The sequence below is a fragment of the Schistocerca americana genome, chromosome 4 (genome assembly GCF_021461395.2).
Source record: "Schistocerca americana isolate TAMUIC-IGC-003095 chromosome 4, iqSchAmer2.1, whole genome shotgun sequence".
NCBI classification, from domain to species: Eukaryota; Metazoa; Arthropoda; class Insecta; order Orthoptera; family Acrididae; genus Schistocerca; species Schistocerca americana.
The window spans coordinates 206,318,673-206,337,011 of NC_060122.1; the positions used below are offsets into that span (position 1 = coordinate 206,318,673).

At 43.4% G+C, this 18,339-nt stretch overlaps 1 protein-coding gene across 5 annotated transcripts in view; it reads right to left on the bottom strand.

Moving 5' to 3' along the window:
- LOC124613162 (gamma-aminobutyric acid receptor subunit beta) overlaps positions 1-18,339 on the bottom strand; it is a 610,426-nt gene that overhangs the window by 71,790 nt on the left and 520,297 nt on the right. For all 5 annotated transcript variants that reach the window (XM_047141789.1, XM_047141792.1, XM_047141793.1 and 2 more), the window contains exon 7: positions 17,848-18,132. In XM_047141789.1, coding sequence (XP_046997745.1) covers positions 17,848-18,132 — 285 coding nt within the window. The remainder of the gene's footprint in view (positions 1-17,847; positions 18,133-18,339) is intronic.

Genomic DNA, 18,339 nt, shown 5'->3' on the forward strand with positions numbered 1-18,339 from the left:
GACTTCGAAAGCAGAATGGTAGTTGGAGCCAGACGCTTGGGACATTTCATTTCGGAAATCGTTAGGGAATTCAGTATTTTGAGATCAACAGTGTCAAGGGTGCCGAGAGTACCAAATTACAGGCATTTTCTCTCACCCTGGACAACGCAATGGCCGACAGCCTTCACTAAACGACCGAGAACCGCGGCTTTTCTTAAGGCTGCCAGTGCTAACAGACAAGCAGCATTGCATTAAATAAACGCAGACATGATTGTGGGACGAAACACGAATCTAACCGTTGGGACAATGCGACGAAATCTGGAACTAATGGGCTATGGGAGCAGACGACCGACGCGAGTTCCTTTGCTAACAGCACGACGTCGTCTGCAGCGCCTCTTCTGAGCTCGTGACCATATCGGTTGGATCCTAGACGACTAGAAAATCGTGCCACGGTCAGATGAGTCTCGATTTCAGTTGGCAAGAGCTGATGACAGAGTTCGAGTGTAGCGAAGACTCCACGAAGCCATGGACCCAAGTTGTCAACAAAGCACTATCCAGGATGGTGGTGGCACCATAATGGCGTGTTTGCATGGTTGGTGCAGCTGAACCGGTCATTGACTGGAAGTGGTTATGTTCGGCTACTTGTAAAGCGTTCGCAGTCATTCCTAGACACCCCGCTCCCAAACAACGATGGAATGCGTCATGTCACTGGACCACAATTGTTCGCGACTGGTTTGAAGAACATTCTGGACAATTCGCCGGAATGATTCGGCTACCCAGATTGCCCAACTTGAATCTATCGGACATTTATGGGACATAATGAGGGCTCAGCTCGTTCACAAAATCCTGCAACAGCAACACTTCCGCAATTATGGACGGCTACAGAGGCAGCATGGCTCAGTATTCTGCAGGCGACTTCCAACGACTTGTTGAGTCCATGCCACGTCGAGTTGCTGCAGTGCACCGGGCAAAACGAGGTCCGATACGATATCCCATTACTTTTGTCACCTCATGGTAGTGAAATGGGCTCAGCCGCCCTGTGCCACTGATAACGCCACGATGCCGTTCATGAGCCGCTGTATGAATGGTGCTCAGTAAAATGTGTTTTGATCCACTGCACATACGATTCCACGATAACTGAGGAACCGGCTCTTCCCCGCACAGCCAACTCTACTGACAAGGAGACGGCGCCTACTCATCATACTGATTTTGTCCAAATTTATGTGTAGGGATTGGACAGAAATGAAAATAGCAGAAGATGGCCAAGTGTTTAGAAAAAAATTACATTTTTGTCGCGGGTCGGGCGAGGCATGAGCTATTTACGTCAGCGTGGTTTCCAGGCAGCATTTGGCGCAGTGGGAAGAGTATCGGACGGTTTTCGGAGGGGCTTGGAATCAAGCCTTAGGCGGCCAACATTTTCTTTTGTTTTTACTTTACTCACACTGCAAGTAAACCGAGTTAATGCTCAATATATTGTATTTATTAATATTTGCATAAAAAGCGTGAAAGGCAAACTAAATTTGGGATATCAAACAAATATCCAAGAAAGGATCGTAGTTACAGCTTCCGCGGGGACTATCCAAATAAATTTCCAAGTGCACACAAGTTCGTATATAAAGTTAGTCCCTTTTAGTGTTTTATAATTAATGATTTCATCATAAAACAGCGGAAGCAGTAATGCCATCGGCACCTTGCACAAGTTATAAACGCTGCATTTCTACAATTACATGGGTGTTGTTATTTATAGGTCCCCTAACTCCGACTTCAGATCATTTCTGTGCAAGATAGAGAGGGTTTTTGGTTCACTTTATAGGAAGTACCAAAATTATTTATATGTGGCGACTTCAGTATTAATTTTGTACGTGATCGTGCAAGAAAAAGGATGTTGGAAGATCTCCTAAGTTCATACGATACGATGCAGACTGTATTTTTTTCCAACCAAGGTGCCGGGGAACAGCGGCACAACCATAGAAAATACTTTTATTCATTCTTCGAACATTGCCATTTTGTTAGTAAAAGGGTGAATGGCCTTTCAGACCATGATGCACAAATTTTAACACTAAAAGATTTTTTACTCAAATAAATGTTATATATAATTACAAACTATGTAGAAAAGCTAATCAAGCTAATCCAAGGCCAATAGACAGTTTTTTAAACCTCACTAGGGAACAAGAGTGGCAAGATGTTTATAGTACTGATAACATAGATGACAAATACAATGCTTTTCTTAACACATTTCTCATGCTCTTTGAGAGTTGCTTTCTATTAGAATGTTCTAAATAGGATACTAGCAGTAAAAGGCAGCCTGGATGGCTCTCTAGTGGGATAATGATATCAAGTAGAATAATGTAGGAATTATACCAAAACGTGAGAAGTAGTCACAATCAAGCTACAGTATCCCATTACAAACAGTATTGTAAGGTGTTTAAAATGTTATTACGAAGGCAAAGAATATATGGTACGCAAATAGAATAGCTAATTCACAGGATAAAGTTAAAACCATATGGTCAGTCGTGAAGGAAGTGTCTGGTCAGCAGCACAAGGTCGAGGATATAAATAAAGTCAGTACACAGTAAAAATATTTCTGCTGCTGGTAAGTCAGATACATGGACAGTATCTAACAATCACTTTCTGAATATAGCTGCTGAATCAAATGAGTTTCTCCAGGGAATCATGTAACTCTCTTGGAAAATGCCTTCCCGAGACTGATACTTAGAATACTCCTCTGTGATACTGCAAGGAAGAGACTGAGTCAATAATTAACGCACTGAAGATTAAAGACTCTTATGAATTCGATGGAGTACCTAGCAGAATACTAAAGTATTGTGCTGCTCATGTTAGCCCTATGCTTAGCCATATTTGTAATTTTTCCTTTAGGAATTGTCAGTTTCCTGAACGATTAAAGTACTCAATAGTAAAGCTGCTTCATAAAAAGGGAAAAAAGGATGATGAAGACAATTTTAGATCTGTTTTATATCACTGTTTGCTAGAATAATTGAAGAGGCTTTATAAGTAAGGATAATTCATCATTTTATTTCACATAATTTGCTATCAAATTTACAGTTTGGTTTTAGAAGTGGTTTAACAATTGAAAACGCTATATTCTCTTTTCTCTGTGAGGTACTGGACGGATGAAACAAAAGGTATCGAACGCTAGGTGTCTTTCTTGATTTACCTAAGGCATTTGATTGCGTTGATCACAAAATATTGCTCCTTAAGTTGGACCATTAAGGAATACGAAGAGCAGCTCACAATTGGTTCCCCTCTTACTTTAAGGCGACAGCAGAACGTCATTCGCCACAGTATTGAGAATGACTGTGATGATGCCGGCAGGGGTGGCCGAGCGGTTCTAGGTGCTACAGTCTGGAACCGCGCGACCACTACGGTCGCAAAAATGGCTCTGAGCACTATGGGACTCAACTGCTGTGGTCATAAGTCCCCTAGAACTTAGAACTACTTAAACCTAACTAACCTAAGGACAGCACACAACACCCAGCCATCACGAGGCAGAGAAAATCCCTGACCCCGCCGGGAATCGAACCCGGGAACCCGGGCGTGGGAAGCGAGAACGCTACCGCACGACCACGAGATGCGGGCACTACGGTCGCAGGTTCGAATCCTGCCTCGGGCATGGATGTGTGTGAAGTCCTTAGGTTAGTTAGGTTCAAGTAGTTCTAAGTTCTAGGGGACTGATGACCTCAGAAGTTAAGTCCCATAGTGCTCAGAGCCATTTGAACCATTTGATTTGACTGTGATGAGGGGTCCGAGTGGGGCACGGTTAAATGGGGGAGGGGGTGCCCCAGAGATCAGTGCCGGGGTCACTCCTGTTCCTTATTTAAATAAATGATTAGCCTACTAGTATTACAAGAGATTCTAAAATATTTCTTTTTGCTGTTGAAACTAACTTGGTGGTAAAGGATGCTGTGTGCAACCTTGACACCGTTTCAGATAGTGCAGTTCAAGACACAAGTTCATGGCTTGTAGAAAATAAACTAACACTCAACCTCAGTAACACTTAGTTTTTACGGTTTTTAACGCACAGTTCAACAAAAGCTGACGTTTAAATTACACAGAATCAGCATATGATTAGTGAGGCTGAACAGTTCAAATTTCTAGGTGAGACTGAACAGTTAAAATTTCTAGGTGTTCAGATAGAAAGTAAACTGTTGAGGAAAGCTCATGTTCATAATCTTGTTCAAAGACTTAATGCTGCCATTTTTACTATTAGAAGAGTAAGTGATAGTTCGACACGAAAAACAGTCTACTTTGCTTATTTTCATTCGCTTACGACGTATAGCATTATATTTTGGAGTAACTCTTCCTGTTCTCAAAGAGTATTTTTGGCTCGGAAACCTGCGGTTCGGGCAATAAGTGGTGTAAGTTCGCGAACCTGCTGTCGACCCCTGTTCATTACTCTGGATATTCAAACATTGGCCTCTCAATATACATATTCTTTAATGTCTTTCTTGTTAAAAATACCACCTTATTCCCAAAAATTAGCAGCTTTCAGTCAGTCAATATTAGGCAGAAATCCCTTTTGCATGTGGATCGCCTTTCCTTGACTCTTGTGCAGAAAGGCGTGCAATATTCTGCTGCATCCATTTTCAGTAAGCTACCACAAGAATTAAAAAATCTTAGCAGTAATCCAAGCGCTTTCAAATAAAAACTGAATACGATCCTTCAATTCCTTCTCGCTCCTTGAAAAATTTGGCTGATTCCTTTGTTATATTGTTGATTGCTTTTAAATAAACTTATAGCCTGTCATTTTTTTTAGGATTCACAAACATTTTGTTTTATCTGTTATTACTTTCTGTTGTACTTTCACGTATTAACACGTTCTATGACTATGGAGATTTGCTCCACAATTTAGTCTTAGGAAACTAGACACGTAAAATAAAAAAAAGTATTGTGGCCCTGCCAGTGGAATTTCGAAGACAGAATGCTGGATTGGCTGTCTACAGGGTGTGAGGCGTGCTTGACACCTATAAGTAAACCGAAGTCTACCGCATGAGGTGGGGCAAATTATATTACTTTCGCTGTGAAGGACGAAATAGTCTTGGGACATCACGGCAAATAGTTCTCAGTACACTTGCTCCTGGTCAATATCTGTTACATGTCCTTTTTTCAAACTCGTACTGAACTGACACGTCTGTGTATGTGGTCTGGCAGGGTGCGAGTTCGGTTTGCGAAAATGTTTCTGGGGGTGGGGGCGGCAGCCATCTCTGTCCCTCAGTGGAACCGCTCTTAGCTTTACCCACTACCTACAAACCTGCGTGGCGGGTGCTGTGTACTGTAGCCCCTCGTTACATATCTGGCATATTTTTTTGAAACTAAAATTTATCCGAATTGGCCGTAAACAATTCCCATATTTCATGTAAAACCACTATTTCTCGTTTTAAAGCACGTATCGTTAACGTCTTTCGCGTCTGTTAGTTTCTAGCTTCTGTGAGTCTTGAGCGTCTGGGAGGCTTTGTGTGCTAGATTTTAGTGTCCGAGATTTTAGCGGTGTAGTTCTGAATATTCGCAACTCTTTAAGTTCATGCGCCCCTGCGTGAAATAGTTAACCTCACTGGAAGTCGGACTAATTAAAAGTAAATTTCTTTGACTTCCGGTTATGGACATTTATTACCGGGCTCAAGTATGATTATTCTTCCTAGCACATCATATCAAATAAACTATGTTAAATGAACCCTGTGACTTTTGAAGGAATTAAATCGATGTACATGTGCTACACAAGGTCAAAGGTATCAGTTCATTTTGAAACGTGAAGCGGTCGCCTACTAACGGTTAACGAGCATCTTTGGCGGTAACCGCTAAACGACGCCTCTAGCTGATGGTAATAATTTGAATTTAAACTTGTTGATCAAAAAATATTGACTGCAATGACAGACAGTGTTACGTCGCATCGCTTTCACGTATCTCGACGAGGTGAAGAATACTGGCTGGGCGTAGGAAAAGAATATTACACCTTCGCTGATCGTGGAAGCGCCAGTAGGCAACAATAGGAGGCGTCACAAATAGCGCCCGACGTGGGGCTCTAAGGTAACAAATCAACAATATACAGTTTATACAAGTGTTTTGTGAACTATTTAGTGACTGTATACGAACGAAATAACCATTCATGAAAACTAGCTCGTGTTACATGTTCGCTGCCTTCGAGAAACTACGCCCGGAGTGACAGGAGGGAAGTACTACAACGAACTGAAAGCGATAGACGTCCTGCTTGAGGGAGACACACATAATGGTGTTATTAAACAAAAAACACAAGTACGTATTGAAATAATTGACGCGACGTGCTTGCCGTAATAATCGATATTTAATGTTTGAGTCATAGCTCATTGTGCTTCAATTAAATGTAATGGAACAGCTGGTGGATGACTACGGCAAGTTTGTCGCATTGTCGAATTGATATTGTAGCCTACACAGTATGGCTCTGAGCACTATGGGACTCAACTTCTGAGGTCATCAGTCCCCTAGAACTTAGAACTACTTAAAAAAAAAATGATTCAAATGGCTGTGAGCACTATGGGACTTAACTTCTATGGTCATCAGTCCCCTAGAACTACTTAAACCTAACTAACCTAAGGACAGCACACAACACCCAGCCATCACGAGGCAGAGAAAATCCCTGACCCCGCCGGGAATCGAACCCGGGAACCCGGGCGTGGGAAGCGAGAACGCTACCGCACGACCACGAGATGCGGGCTAACTACTTAAACCTAACTAATCTAAGGACATCACATACCTCCATGCCCGAGGCAGGATTCGAACCTGCGACCGTAGCGGTCTCGCGGTTCCAGACTGTAGCGCCTAGAACCGCACGGCCACTCCGGCCGGCTCTACACAGTATCTGTGTGTTTTGTATCTGTAGCTGTGTTACTGTTGATTGGTGGTAATCTGTAGTATCTGACCCTGTCAAAGAAGTCCAATAGATTGAGATCTAAAGCATTGGATGTTAACGAAGATATGGCTAAGTAGGAGGGAACAGAGTTGGATAATAATAGGATAGATGGTTCAAATGGCTCTGAGCACTATGGGACTCAACTGCTGAGGTCATTAGTCCCCTAGAACTTAGAACTAGTTAAACCTAACTAACCTAAGGACATCACACACATCCATGCCCGAGGCAGGATTCGAACCTGCGACCGTAGCGGTCTCGCGGTTCCAGACTGCAGCAATACGATAGAAAACGTTTTCCTGAACAGTTGAATAGGGCAGGAGAATTAGAATCATCGAATGCGATCGGAATAAACTCGTTGTTTGCGACTGAAACGATTGAAAGTAACAACGTTGGAATGTAGATACCCAATAGTGATTCCACTGTACGACCTAGCACAATGGGTAAACCTCCAAATGAAGTTAGGGTGGATGTTTTGTTTGACTTTTTAATTAAATTCAAGGAGAATGATCGAGAGTTTAAGGAGGAGATATTCAAAGCTAATCGGCAACGGGAGGCACAAGAACGGTAAACACAGGGAAGAACGGGATCAGAAAGATTGAGGATTTAAAGAGGGAATATTACAGGCTAAGCAAGAACGGAATCGAAACGATCGATAATTTAAAGAGGAAATCAAACAGGCGCGATTAGATCGTTATAGGCTCAAAATAAGGAAAGACCCTATAGGTTGTCTAACGAATTCGAGAAACTGCAACTGGGCTTAAAGTCAGCATGTAAACATGATACCTTACAGGAATCGGTAAATACGTTAGAGACGGATGTGAAAGCGAATCACAGAACATATGACCTTTTGATCAAAGTAAATGACCTACAGTTAACAGTCGAGAGTATATTGACGATTATTTAATGGGTCAAACGAGAAGGATTGAGAGAGAAATATCCTAGTGGATAGAGGAAAAATCAGACGAGGTACGACCTCAAGTACACAGAGCTGTAGAGTCAGTTAAATCAATCAAGCAGGAATCATCGATACTCGGTAGCGCCGAAATCATAGAACAATTTAAAACCGAGTTTCAGAATATTAAAGAAAAGGTAATCTTTGGCAGAGTCAAGTCAGCAATGGATTATCGCGTATGGTAGGCGAGTCAATTGTTTGATCATCGTTCACCGATCAATCTAGAGGTAAAGAAAAGGAGGGGGAACGACTGCTGGGACAAATCTGTTGGCAACAGTGAAGGTTCAGATTACGGGAATCGACATTTCGACCGTCGAAGAGCAACTTCGTCGGCAAAGGTCGAAAATGGTACATTTAAAACCAGGCAATTCCATACGTTTTCAACAGAGAAAAATTCTGTTTACCCTATAGTGTTCATAAAAAGTTTTCGAAACGTGTTTGCTAAATCCTGGACTGGGAAGGACAAAATTCAGTTTATAGTGTCGAAAACCAGTGGTGAAGTCTCGCTATGGGCACCTGAGGTTGCCGAGACTTGTACGTCATGCTGTGAGTTTGAAAAACTATTTATTGCGAAATGCTGGTCGAAGAGTAAGCAAAATAAATTTAGAAACGATATTTACAGTCCAAAATTTTACAACTCGAAAGGTACATAAATAAGACCCGTTTTTGGGATGAACCCATCAACCATAGGGAGGTTTTAAGAATTCTGAAAGGGAAATTGCCAATTCACTTGCGAGAGAAACTAATTAACGTACCCGATGATGACTTAGATATTCCCGTTTGTAACAGACTTGCCAGATGTAATGCAAGAGGACGCTAGGCAGTTTGGAAATCAGTTATATTAGTGCGAATCCGTACAATGTATACCACGGTAATTGTTGCAATGAAAACCATAACAACGGAAAATCGCAATATAATAATGGTAATACGAATAATCGAAATTACTACAATAATAATCAGTGTAATGGTGATCATTCGGGAAACAGAAGGTCCAATTCACATGATCATCAGCCAGGTAATGGCAATAATAATAACGGTGCTATGCACAATAATAATAATATGCATTATGGACAGAGTCCGAACGACAGTAATAACGGTTCATTCAGCTACACACGGAAGCGAAAATACAGCGGTCATAATATGCTACCAGGAATAATAAAAAGAGACAGTTGCATGGGTAGAGTCTGCAAACCAGGGCAATACATGCCCCTAAAATGATAAATAAAACTGAAAATAGGCCGTGTAATCAAAATCGTGAGTGGGCAGCTCAGAACCATGAAGTACGAATGGTAGTTGTAGAGGAGGATAATAATGACAGGACAACTGAATCAAAAACTAGAGCCAGCCTCCTTACGCCTTCCGGAAGTGGCTGTCACCCTAAAGAGGTAGGCAAAACATCATTAGAAGTAAGAGTGCTAGGATACAACCAAGGGATGGACATTCGAGAAGAATTACTAGAAAATCCGAGTGGACGTAGAATAAAAACTGCTGAAATCGTACAGGCAATGCCCAATATTTAATAAGTAACGAATCTGTAAGTATTCTGCTCGATACTGGAGCGATTTTCAGTGTGATGAGCGTCTACCGGTTTAAACAATTGAATAGTAAGCGAAGATTGCCTATGTTGTCAGTTTCAAACTGCACGCTGTCATTTGCGTTGAGTGCTCATTCCATCCCTGTGAAGTCTCAGGTACAGTAGAAGTGGTCGCACAAGGGGAAAGACTATTAAGCACCTTCTTGTTAGCTTGTACACTGTCTTACCGCGCTTCTAGGGCTGGAATTTTATGAGGGACCAAAAATGCAGTAATTGACCTCTTAAAAGGGGCATGCATCCTAGCCAATGACGGGCGAATTATTGTTTTGAACCTGGTGAGAAAACTGAAATTGCACGGCAGATTCTGCCAGAGAATAAAGGTTAATTAATTAGGTACTAATATATTGTATTTAATTGACAGTTGTTAACTGAGTAGTTTACCAACAGACACCTTGTCGGACGTGGAAAACGTTAACCAGAATAAAGCAGTCGAATCAGAATACTTAACTGAATTAGCCTGCTTGTTAAAGGAAAATTTGGAAGGCTTCGATAAGAAACCTGGTGTGATCAAGGCTTATGTTTATGAGACTGATATCTAGCCACATCAACCTTGTTATAAAGCCTCTTACTCCATTCCTTAGGCCAAGTCGCTTCCGACTACATGATGTAGATCTAAGTATGTAATTGCCTTTATGCCTTGTTTTCGAAATACGTTGAAATGTACCCAATAAGGTCTACTAATGTTAAGCCTATGTTGAGTCACCTAATTAAAGACTACATAACTAGTTCTATTCTATCAAACAATGCATCACAGCAAGGCTTGGAAGGAGTGTATGTTAAAATGGGACATAAAGCATATATTGGTATTACAATATCATGCAGAAGCGTCGCCAGTTGAACGTATATTTAGAGACTTTAACAGATTTTTTCGCACTTATGCTGCAACGCAAAAATATGAGTGGGTAGAGTACGTGTCGGTCTTTGAAGAGATTCGCAACGTGGCCCACTCATCCACCAGGCATACTCCAGCGCAGATAATATACAACAATCCCGAATCTAATGAGTGGATTAAACCTTCACCGATCTTGGTTAAGCCAAACAAAGATAGGAAGTCGTTGTTGGACGACTTGAGTGAATCACTAAAGCATGCTGCGCGACTGAGGAAGGCCAAATTCGATCGTGAACTGGGTAGAACTGTGACATGTAGCATAGGCGATAAGGTCTTATTAAGGAAACGCCCTAAGTCATCGACAATTAAGAGGGTAAAAAATAAATGTCAACATGTTTACGCCGGACCTTAGCGGATCATTCGTATTCCGCATGAGGAGAGCTATTTGTCAGCTAATGAAGATAATGTGGGCAACCCAAGGGTTTGCTTTCTCACAAAGATTCGAAGAAATTTTATGGATGAAATCTTTAGTGACAGTTAATGGATGGCGAAGGAAACCACAAAGGAGACAGTTATCCGTTTGAAGTTTCAGGTCAAGGCATCTACCACACAGAAATGTAACATCATCCCAGAAGCTTTCCAGGATCTGGTGGAATCCCTGGAAAACAACAGTAAGCTAAGTTGACGACAATTTAACTCCTATTTCTCCGGAAAATGCTTAAAGTTTACTTTCAGTTGTTCATGAATATGTGAGTGGGTGTATATTTATAAGTATGCAACACTGCGGAGGCATAGAAAATGGAAGCATTGCAGGGATAATACATTTCCCTTTACATATACGTCAGTCAGATCCAGTCAACGTTTGTGTGTGTGGGGAGTGTGTGTGTGTGATTGTGTGTGTGGGGGGGGGGGGGGGGAGAGGGGGGGAGTGGTGGGTGGATGGGTGGGTGGGTGGATGGGTGGATGAGGTGGATGGAGAATGAGGAGTGGGTTTTATTTTGTCAGAGATGTTCAGTTTGAGTTTGAGTTTTTTTTGTTTACCTTCACCTTCTAAATTCTGGAGAAGAGTATTCGGATGTAGCGATGTATCTTGAACTGAGGCAGAATTTCCCACGCTGTTTGAGGGCTTTAGACGGCAAATATAGGATTCTGCAGTACCCATTCAACAGAAAAAAAGCCGCGCTGAGTAGCCGCGCGGTCTAGGGCGTCCTGTCACGGTTCTCGAGGCTTCCCCAGTCGGAGGTTGGAGTCCTTCCTCAGGCATGGGTATATGCGTTCTCCTTAGCGTAAGTTAGTTTAAGTTAGATTAAGTAGTGTGTAAGCTTAGGGACCGATGAACTCAGCTGTTTGGTCCCACAAGATCTTACCATAAATTTCCAAATTTTCCAACAGAAAAGCTACTATTTGAATTATAGTCATGATTTCTGTTCTATTATTTTCTCTCATCGACGCGAAGTATTTGTGGATCACAGCGATTCGTAAAGGACCCGGGACGGCTTTGCGCATCAAGGTTCCCAGAATCAGTACCCTTCTTCAGCAAGTATTCGTCGGTAGAAAGAAAGAAGGTTTCCTATTTTGTTCGATTTTACCATTTTGTTTCTAGATTGCAGGTATTTAAGAGTTAAATTGTTGACGGTCATTTCGTTTTACTTTGTTTTTATAATCCGTCGAAGTAACCCACCACAAACAAGGAAATGTACGTTTATGCCCTTCAGATCCATGTGTTTCTCGTTACAACTTTCGGCCAAAATCCTTAAGTAAAGGAAAATTTGAAGGCGTGCGAGAAAGTGAATCTTTTGACGGTGAGACGTAGTAAAAGAGAGTACCAACCGAACAGAATCCCCGACTGGGATGGGAAGAGCCCGCCGGCTGCAGACAGTGGTCGTGCGCGCAAGTGAGGGGCATGCGTTCCTCCTGCACTGTTGCACGCACTGCCTTGCCTCTTTGTGCAACGGGCGCAAACAACTAATGCACCAGTAATGTTTCGCAGCTTTAAACGCACCTTTAACAGCGGACTTGGCGGCTGGCAGAATTTATCACGGCACGTGGTGCTTACGACGAACTGAGAACTGGCACACATTTCTGCCGAAGTTAAACCCGCGGCCGGGCGCCAACACTGGATAGATCTGTCTTATCAGCTACAACCTACTTGCCTACTTTCGGCCAAGTTAGAGCTCGTTGTTTCAGCGTGTGTACATATCTTTACTCACTGCCTGTGAACCGAAACAGCTGTGTGATTGAATTTTGAAAAAAAAAATCGTGTAATATTTTTACATACGATAGTGCCTGTATGTCTTCGGGACGTTAAGCCGCACCTTGTTACTGACAAAAATTGCACTCTGTCATGATAACACTAATGAGAGCTTTTTTTAAAGGTAAACGCCTCATGCTGATACTACGAGGAAGAAGATACATGTATTAGGTATGTCCATCGGCAGGGGGTAGTGAAAATAGAAAAGTGAAGAAAAACCAGATTTTTCGATGTGTTTCGAAAATCAAACGACTTACGAAACACATGTTACACACATCAAAAAAAGTTTTGGTTCACCCCGGTTCCCAGAACTCCTGAAGATAGATGTTGACTGTGGATATTGTATCACAGACACAGTCCCTTTGACTGTTCAGATATGTCACTAAACCCGCTCAAGGATGTAAACAACCATGCATGAGCAGTGCCTACTAGACGGAGGGGGTCCGACAGCTGATCGGTTCATTCAGGAAGGAGATACACGGCTCGTGTTGTCCGTAGTTCAACCATGCCTAGACGGTCAGTACCGCGGTTCGATCGCGTCCGCATTTTTACTTTGTGGCAGCAAGGGCTCTCAACAAGGGCAGTGTCCAGGCGTCCCGGAGTGAACCAAAGCGATATTGTTCGGACATCGAAGAGATACACAGAGAGAGGAACTGTCGATGACATGGCTCGCTCAGGCCGCCCAAGGGTTACAACTGTAGTGGATGACCGCTACCTAAGGATTATGGCTCGGAGGAACCCTGACAGCAACGCCACCATGCTGAATAATGTCACACAACGTCGTATTACGACTCAAACTGTGCGTAGTAGGCTGCATGATGCGCAATGCGCAACGTCACTCCCGACGTCCATGGCGAGGTCCATCTTTGCAACCACGACACCACACAGCGCGGTACAGATGGGCCCAACAACATGCCGAATGGACCTCTCAGGATTGGCATCACGTTCTCTTCACCGATGAGTGTTCCATATGCCTTCAACCAGAAAATCGTCGGAGACGTGTTCGGAGGCAACCCGATCAGGCTGAACGCCTTAGACACACTGTCCAGCGAGTCCAGCAAGATGCTGTTTTAGGGTGGCATTGTGTGAGGCCGTCTTACGCCGCTGGTGGTCATGGAAGGCGCCGTAACGCCTGTACGTGAAAGCCATCCTACGTCCGATAGTGCAACTTTATTGGCAGCATATTGGCGAGGCATTCATCTTCATGCACGACAATTCGCGCCCCCGTCGTGCACATCTTGTGAATGACTTCCTTCAGGATAACGACATCGCTCGACTAGAGTGGCCAGCATGTTCTCCAGACATGAACCCTATCGAACATGCCTGGGATTGATTGAAAAGGGCTGCTTGTGGACGACGTGACCCACCAACCACTCTGAGGGATCTACGCCGAATCACTGTTGAGGAGCGGGACAATTTGGACCAACAGTGTCTTGATGAACTTGTGGATAGTATGCCACAACGAATACAGGCAGCCGGCCGGTGTGGCCGAGCGGTTCTAGGCGCTTCAGTCTGGAACCGCGAGACCGCTACGGTCGCAGGTTCGAATCCTGCCTGGGGAATGGATGTGTGTGATGTCCTTAGGTTAGTGAGGTTTAAGTAGTTCTACGTTCTAGAGGACTGATGACCTCAGCTGTTAAGTCCCATAGTGCTCAGAGCCATTTGAACCATTTGATTTGAATACAGGGATGCATCAATGCAAGAGGACGTGCTACTGGACCACCACCCCTGAAGATTTCGATGTATGGTGGTAAAACATGCAATGTGTGGTTTGCATGAGCAACAAAAAGGGCAGAAATGATGTTTATGTTGATCTCTATTTCAATTTTCTGTACAATTTCCGGAACTCTTGGAACCGCGGTAATCCTAAACTTTTTTTTGGTGTGTGTATATATGTTTGATATTCTGTCAACACCGTGGGCGATCTGACTTGTTATATTATTCTGAAATATCAGATACGCCAAGGTCACTTGTAAATCTTTTTATTGATTGCTGGTTTCGATAGATCTGTGCTGTCATCATCGGATCTTGTATCATTATCTTTTGTTAGTGTGTTACAAGATTCGATGATGACAGCACAGATATGTCGGAATGGGTAATCAATAAAAATATTTGCAAGTGATGTTGATGTAACTGATATTTCAGAATGACATAGTAATAGAATAGTATGTATCATGCAAATTTACGGAGCTATCGCTACTTCCCTGTAGCTTACAAACAACACGTCCGAAGAACGTAAAACAAAGTAATTTATGTGTAAAATGATCCCATTCTAAAGATTTCATGGAGCTGTCCCGTCTAAACCGAGCACGTTGGTCGCAAAATTAACGAAAATTTCTAGTCGCGAACCAAGCAGAAGATGGTAGTGACACTGGAAACCCCATATTTCCTCCAGGGAAACTAACCAAAGAAACTCACTTCAGGTGATATAATTTTCTTTGTACGTGAGATTTGGTGTACCTCTTCGACATCTACGTGCGGCTGTTCCAGCCACAGGCGGTTTCCAGAGGTCAGTCCTACAAATAACCTACGCGGACTATCTCGACACCCCTCACAACCGACCCACATTTCCACAGAGCGACAGATATCCGCAGTCCCTGTCCCTTACCTCCATGGTCGCTACTCTTGAGATTTCTGCAGGAAGGTCGGACGTAGTTTTGCATCCGCACTGAAGAAGGTGGATTCATTGCCCATCTAGGTGAATCAATTATACGAATGCGTGGTCCGAAAGAACAGACACCATGCATTTATATAATATAGTCCTTAACTAAACAAAAATAGAAGAAAACTTTCTTGTATAAATTCTGTACTTGCTGCAGGTGGCGTTTTCCGAATTATCAAAACGTCGGCCTGTGTACAAAATCTAAGGCTGACCTGTCTTACGAGATGTGGTGTCACCGCCAGAGACCACACTTGCTAGGTGGTAGCCTTTAAATCGGCCGCGGTCCGTTAGTATACGTCGCCACTATCAGTGATTGCAGACCGAGCGCCGCCACACGGCAGGTCTAGTCTAGAGAGACTCCCTAGCACTCGCCCCAGTTGGACAGCCAACTTTGCTAGCGATGGTTCACTGTCTACATACGTTCTCATTTGCTGAGACGACAGTTTAGCATAGCCTTCAGCTACGTCATTTGCTACGACCTAGCAAGGCGCCATATTCAGTTACTACGACTGTATTCTGAACAGCTCTTCTGCCAACACAACACGAGACATCGCAGACTGCCACATCTTGTAAAGTAAGAGGGGTGTTTAGTAAGAAATGCAACTTTTTTTTTCAAAGCACATTGTTTTATTCAGGATTACAATACACCCCGGTTTTGGCTACAAAACGATATTTTTCAACGTAATCTCCGTTCAGTGTGACGGTCTTGCACCACCTTGCAGGGAGGTCCTGTATGCCCGGATGGTATCAATCTACTGGTCAACGTCGCAACCAACGTCCTGCTGCACTGATGCATCAATAACCTCCCTATTATCCAAGCACAGCTCGCAGAAAGCACGCTTCATTGGGCCGTACAGATGGAAGCCGAAAGGTGCGATATGCTTACTTCAGGGTGGACTTTGGTACGGGACTGACTCCTTGCCCAACGACTCACCGTGCTTTTGTTCACTGGCAGGCCCCTGTAGACGTTCTGCAAGCGCCTATGATATTTGCGATACTCGGTTTTCCGCCAAAAGAAAGTCAATGACGCAGCTCCGTTACAGATGCCATTTTGAAGCGCCGCCACCTATCAGAACTTCGTGAAACTAAAGGGGCTAAAGGGGGAATATTCCACGATGTCCCACAACAAATTTCGCATTTTTTCAGCCGAAATGGATCGAGGAAAAAAATGTGCTGCATTACTTGTTGAACACCTCTCGCAGGAGCCACTTTTTATCCATTATTTATTTAAATGTTGCAGATAAAGTAGTACGGCAGTATAATAGCAGTGTTAGCCTCAAACCTTCGACCATAGATACTAGTAGACTGGCCTTGCTGTGCAGAAGCTATAGGGCTGGTGTGGCTCCAACATAAAACCACGTGACTGTTGGCAAAACGTGGCGGGATTTCAAATCAGCGGTCTGCAATCCTATGTTTGAATCGTATTTTACCCACATTTCTCAATTGGCTGCCAAACGCTTCCAACAAAAATTATTTTTTTATTTGCGAAAAATTATGTCAGAACTACGATTGACCTGGATTTGTTCACAGTACCATTTATAAAATCTAACAAATACATCGAACGCCCCTCTGGTGGGCAGCGGGACGAAATTACTATAAACTATCAATTAAAGTAAAATGTCGTTAAAATTCTTTTAAACAGGAAGAGTGGGCTCGTAGCAAAACTTTAAACATTGGATTCTCCGCGTTTTGAGCTCTAGTCACTTATAAAAGAAAATGGGATATGGGAATTACGTCAACTATAGGTGCCATAATTGTCGACTTCAGGAGCAGGCCCATTTTAGAGTATCAATTTTAGGTGCACTTCAAAGGTTCAGTTCCTACTATTTTTAGAAACCTTTAAACTATCAGTTTAAAAAAAATGATATTTTAGATGAAAGGTGAGACTTTGAAGTTTCAGAAAATAATTTTGGAGCCTACATTTATTTAATACTATTAGAAGGAGAAAAAAATTCTCTTCGTGTGTCGACTATAGGTGCTCTTACCTTATTATAATCTCACTTGTATATACAAAAAGGCGGGTATGTGCAGATGGCTTAAAATTTTTCCGTTTCAGGGCCGGTATCCAAGCTGCCTTCGGTTTTCATCCTTAGGTAACCTATGAGTAGGAACGAGAAACAGTTATACTTACTTCTGTAACCGAATTATCACAGATACTTTCCAAAATGTAATATAAGTCTGAGTTTAACACTTTAATTTACGTGATACTCTATTTCAAGTGTAAAAAACATATACAAGTCACCTCAGCAGATTTCAATAAACGCATCTGCACTATCTTAGAAATACTTACACGTGAAATGTAATGTCATTTCCCCCGACAAATCGCTGAGTACAGCCATAAGCGCAACACGAAACAACCATGTTTTGCCAACATTCACGTGACTTTAGCCCAGAGATGTTGGAGCCACGAAAATGACGTCAGGGCCAGTCTATTACATTTATGGTCGAAGCCTCAAACACTTTAACCATAATCTTGTGTTTCACCGCAAGTGTCGTACATTAAAATGTTTCAGCATGACGAAGGTTTATACCAAACAGGGTAACCAACAACTTCTGCTGTAGTTCAACTAGGAACATGTTCGTGCACTGACTCACTTGCCGCGTGACAAGCCAGCATTTCAGTGGATGTTCAGAGCAAATGCAGCACTCTAGCCTAGAGCAGCGCGCGTGCTAACTTGCCGAGAAGCGACGCGAAGACCATGACGAAGCAGGTGCCCAGGTAGACGTCGATGGACTTGACGTAGGAGATCTTGGGCAGCGCCGCGTTGGTGGACGACATGAGCGTCGTCATGGTGAGCACGGTGGTGACGCCCAGCGCCACGCGCGCCGGCGTCGCGTTGCGGTTGAGCCAGAAGCTCACCCACGAGATGATGACGATCAGCCCCGACGGGATGTAGATCTGGATGAGGTAGTAGCCCATGGAGCGCACGAACTGGATCTCGCACGCCAGCCGCGAGTAGTTTCCTGCGGGCAGTCCGGCGCGTACAGGCGGGCGCCGGCGGTGGCCGCGGGGGCGGCGGGGGCGGCGCCGGCGGCCACCTCGAGGGAGTCGCCGCTACTTCCCTACTCTGGCCAGCTCCTGCCTTAAACCTCCCAGTCTCGTCACAAACAGATGTTCACGGCGTCTCGCAAGTGACAGCGAAAACCGACACGACTAAAAGTACACGATAA